A 5,296-nucleotide genomic window follows, 5' to 3' on the forward strand; every position below is an offset into this window, starting at 1 on the left:
GTGCCACATCCAAATCAGGATCTGACTCTCCTGAGTCTGTGGTGTCAGAGGGAGAAGACGATACATCATGCAGCTCGCTGGAGGGGTCAGGCTGCATAATCATCTCTCTAAAACTTCACTACAAGTCAAGCCCTTTCTCATGTTGCTTGCTGCTCTTCTCACCATCAAATGACCAGCAGGCTTGCATGCAAGTGTTTAAATCCACTTGCTTTGTTTAGTCTGCATTTCTCACCATCAAAAGGCAGCAGATGCATAAATACACTTACTTTGTTTTTGTTTACTCCATGTAGTTCTGAGAGCTGAGGTGCATTTTTTTATTTTCTCAGACGCATCAAGGTGAGTTCTCATACTTTCTCTCTCACACACAGACACACACACAGACACACACGCACATACACACAGACACACACACACACACACACACACACACACACACACACACACACACACACACAAATATGCTATTATACTCTATATAACTCCATGTAAAAGCCAGAAATTAAGCTTTTTTTTGCACAGGCCTATCTAAAGGGTTAATGGTGCCACCTGGTTATCAACAGTAAAAATGATAAATTTTACATCTTCCCAACAGGGAAAACCACCAACAATCAAAAATGCATGATTATATGGTGTCATGGCTTTGCAATCAAAAAATGTGGTTATAATGGAAGTCAATGGGGCAAAAACAGCCACGAACAATAAATGAGGGAGAAAAAGTTCAAATCTGATGCTGCACAAAAACTAACAATGCATCAAAACCAAAGTTGTTTCTAATCTTTGACATGTCCAAGACTGTGATAAAAGGTAAAAAAATAAATCCAGTCCACATTCACATTTTATATTGAAAATAAGTCATTTTGTGTGTGTGTGTGTTTTTCCCAAATCAGTGGCATAATTTATGAATTTGGCAATTAAAGAGTTAAAATCCTGATTTTTTTTTTTAAACATTTAGTAGTTTTGAACAGGACTGAGGTTGATTAATAGATTTATGCAAAAAAAAAAAAAAAAAAAAATTATCTGATACATTTTTATAGCAGTTTAAAGTAGTGTCTGTTTTCAGCCACGAACATAATGAAAGAGTAGTGAATTTGCCCACAGTGTACTGTTGAGTTTTTGAAAAATTTCAAAGCATTTTCCCAAAATATGTGTCAAAATAAGATTTGTCACCAAAAATCATTCCATTTGCTGAAACACAGAGAAAGTTATGGCCAAATTAAGACTCAAAAATACCCCGTAGTGGATGAAAACATCCCCAACAGCACATAAGGGTTAAAGTGCTAGACAAAGCCAAGGAAAATAAAGCTGTGGGCATTGAGGATCTCTCTAACGAGGTACTTAAGAACCCTAACTTGTGTAATGTCCTACATTGTTTGTGTCACATATGTTTTCAAAATGGTATTATCCCATCTGAGTGGAATAGATCAATTATCAAACCCATCCCGAAATCTATAAAAGATGACCCTAGAAGTTTTAGGAAAAACAGGGCCTGTACTGATCATATTTATGTGTTATCCTCTGTGGTGAGAGCTCGTTTGGACAAGGGTAAAAGTACTTTTGCCTGCTTTGTTGACTTCAAAAAGGCGTTTGATTGTGTTAACCGAGACCTTTTGCTGTTTAAATTACTTTCATCTGGTATCAATGGAAAATTCTATAATGCTATAAAAGCCCTTTACAAAGACCCCATTGCTTGTGTACAAATAAATAATTTAAGAACGGATTGGTTTCCAACGCCTTTTGGGGTGAAGCAGGGAGACTTACTCTCCCCTTCCTTATTTGCTTTTTATATAAATTATTTAGCTCAAGAAATTAAGCAAGGTAATCTTGGTATGCCAATTGAGGACATGAATCTAAGTATTCTGCTTTATGCAGATGACATTGTTTTGATAGCTGAAAATTAAGTGAATTTACAAAATATGCTGAATATTATGAGCTCATGGTGTAGTAAATGGCATCTTACTATTTATAGCAAAAAAAACACAAGTTGTTCATTTTAGGGAAAAAAGTGACTTACAGAGTATTCATACATTTCAGTTTGGCCCTGTGCCCTTAAAGTATACTCGTCATTATAAATATCTTGGTTTTGTTTTTGATGAAAATATGAAGTTTACAGAGGGAAGGAAAATACTAGCAGAGTCTGCTGGAAGAGCATTAGGTTCTGTGTTGAGCAAAATGAAACTATGTACAGATCTTAGTTTTTCTACATTTACACAACTGTATAAATCTTTGGTTGACTCAGTTTTGTTGTATGCTGTAGGAGTTTGGGGTTTTGAAGAGGTTTTTGATTGTAACTCAAAATCGTGCTTTAAGGTGTTTTCTTGGTGTGCATAAATATGCAGCAAAGGTAGCTGTTAATGGGGATGCAGGATGGGATCCATGTATTGTAAAACATGTGAAAATGGCGCGATTGTGGAATCGTCTTGTCAGTCTGCCAGAGGAAAGGCTAACTAGGACAATTTTTAATTGGGACAGAGCAAAGCATCACCCCTGGTCTGGAGAGGTTTCAATAATACTGTCTGCGTCTGACTTGCATATAATGTACCAAAATAATCTCCAATGTAATATAAATGTCGTCAGACAAAGATTGTTAAGTAAATATGAAGATCAATGGAAACAGGTTATATGGAAGAGGCCAAATCTTTGAAATTATGTTCAGTTTAAGAATGATCATGTTAATCTAAAGAGAAGGCAGAGGTCCCTCTGTGCTCATTTGAGAACTAGTACTTCACCTCTGGCAGTGGAAGTGGGTCAATTTAAAGGTACACCTGAACATTTACGTTTGTGTGAATTCTGTGATCTCCAGGTTGTGGAAGATGAATTTCACTTTGTTTTTTATTGTCCTTTATACTGTGATTTAAGGAACTCTCTTTTTGAATTAATTCAGTTAAAAAATCCTGATATATTTTGGAAGTATGAAGGGGAGATTTTGTGCTGGCTGTTTGAAAATTATGTTTTTGCTTTGGCAAAATTTATAGAAAAGGCCTAGTATCTGCGGCAAAGTATTTTGTATCCCATATGACAAGCCATCTCTATTTGTATGTGTACTTATTTTTAGTGGTTTAGTTATGTTATGTTGGGTTCTGTGTTACGTCACGTGGCTATCTGGAGATAATTGTTAAATTATTACTTTAGTGTCTAATAAGTCCATGAGGGCTGGGCACCATGGTGTTTGACACTTAAATAAACAAATCAATCAATCATTCAAAATTGAGAGCAGGCCAGAGGTCCAAGAGCTTGTTCACTGGTGGGCAGGACAATACCATGGTCTGTCGGCGTAGGGGAAATGTGGTCTCCATCATCTTTCTAATGAGGGGCAGGTTCTTCTCAGTCTTCTTAACTTATTCAACAATTGTCTGCCTCAGCTGCTCAAGGCTTGAGGGGGCTGGGGGGTCTGACAGTGCTCCTCTGGCCTAAATGAACAAACACAGTGTGATTTATGATTCAAAGCTGCATTAGTCAAACTTTATGGACTGACATTATTACAAATTTTGCATTCAGATCCTGGTGAATAAAATATAGGCATAATGTTGGTAACCCTTTGACATGTTTTATGAATGATACTGGAAAATATCACTGACGTTTTTTTTTTTTTTTTTTACTTGACTGTTAACACAGTCGTTGCCACAAGGAGTGTCACATCAAAGAGTCCTGTTATCATTTAGTTATCCACACGCTAGATGTCAGCATTATGCAGTGTAGTGCACTAAACGTTCTTTAAAAATGATCATGGTTCAACAATTATGTTGTATGATTCAAAATATTACAAATTGTATAATTAAAAACATTTAGAATTCAAAGAAACATCACAACTCACATGGCCTATAATAGTTGTTTTTTTTTTGTTTGTTTGTTTTTTGACCATCATCTCGAACATTATCACTGATCCACATAAATGGCTTTTAAATTAATAACTTTTATAATTTTTAATCGGAGGACTGTAACACTACAAGTTTTACTGTAGGTGGCGTCACAAGGCATGCACTTGTGAGTGGGGAGTCACCTCCCATCGGCTTTTTTTGGTGCTTTTAACCGAGCAGGTGTGATGTTTAAGCAGAAGAGCTCAGTGTAGTTACTGTGAATCAGAGCAGGAGCGCGTCATGGGACGCCAGTGCGCAAAAGAAGAGACGTTGGATATGTGCGTCTGACTTTACGGACACTTTTTACGCAATTCCTCATGTGTTCAGACTTACAAATCGGAACTGCCTAAATTCTTGGACTCTTCAAAGTGTTGGTGAACAGTAGACATGAATACTACATTTAACCAAACGGACAGTGGAATCTTCTCCAACCGGACTGAGGACATCCTCCTGTGTTGTAACTTCTCGTCGGTGGTGACGGATAACGGCTTCACGGCGGCCCCTCCGGATGAAAGGAGCCTCTTCATCATGAGAATAGTTCAGATAGCGGTGATGTGCGTCCTCTCCCTCACCGTAGTCTTTGGGATCTTTTTCCTGGGCTGTAACTTGCTCATCAAGTCGGAAGGGATGATAAACTTTTTGGTAGCGGACCGGAGACCCTCAAAAGAGGTAGAGGCGGTCATCGTGGGTGCGTACTAGACATGATGAGGATTATGATGAAATTAAGTTTGTGGACCACCTGATGGACATGTTTCGATGGGTTCTTTAAAAACCAGGACACAGTGTTATTTGGCCGGCTAAAAAACTATTATGTAGAGATCAACTGAACGCACTGTCTCCATTTTGCGCACACGCCTTTCCACTGTTCATTCAAGCGCTTCATTTAGGAGATGAACCACTCAGATCTCAAATCAGATACAGGCATGGAGTCTACATTTGTCATTGAAAATATGTATATGCCTATGTGCACACGCAGAGGAGTTGTGGCACATATTGATTATTTTGTTATAGTTATGGACCTCCTCTCTGTAAAACACATCGTAAGCACTGCACGCACTAATTATATGTTGTTTAGCAAGATTAAAGCATCATGTTTAATACAATAAATTCGTATTTCGAATAAAATTGTCTTATTGAAACAACTAAATACACCGGGCAATGAATGTTATTTTAAGGGTCAGAACAGTCTTTGTTGGTAATAACTGCACCTATGAATCTTAAACAAGTTTCATTAAAAATAGTTTCCTAATGTGTTACAGTATATTTTAGTTTTATATTTTATCCTGACATCTAGACTGTAGCATTTTCAGATACATTTAGTCACACATAAACAGTATTGCTGCAGCAAAGGAAACTTCCCATTTAGCCTGTTTTTTATTTTATTTTTTATTATTATTATTATTATTATTGTCACTATCTATATGATGACTTATATACATGCC

At 37.1% G+C, this 5,296-nt stretch overlaps 1 protein-coding gene across 1 annotated transcript; it reads left to right on the top strand.

The window, feature by feature from the left end:
• Positions 1-4,241: 4,241 nt before the first annotated feature.
• Positions 4,242-4,553, top strand: rprma (reprimo, TP53 dependent G2 arrest mediator candidate a; the record flags this gene model as incomplete). Its single annotated transcript, XM_081367405.1, has 1 exon — positions 4,242-4,553. One exon carries the CDS (start codon positions 4,242-4,244, stop codon positions 4,551-4,553), a length of 312 nt encoding a protein of 103 aa, XP_081223531.1.
• Between the last annotated feature and the right edge of the window lie 743 nt (positions 4,554-5,296).

The sequence above is a fragment of the Scardinius erythrophthalmus genome, assembly GCF_964197995.2.
Source record: "Scardinius erythrophthalmus genome assembly, chromosome: 6".
Lineage (NCBI taxonomy): Eukaryota > Metazoa > Chordata > Actinopteri > Cypriniformes > Leuciscidae > Scardinius > Scardinius erythrophthalmus.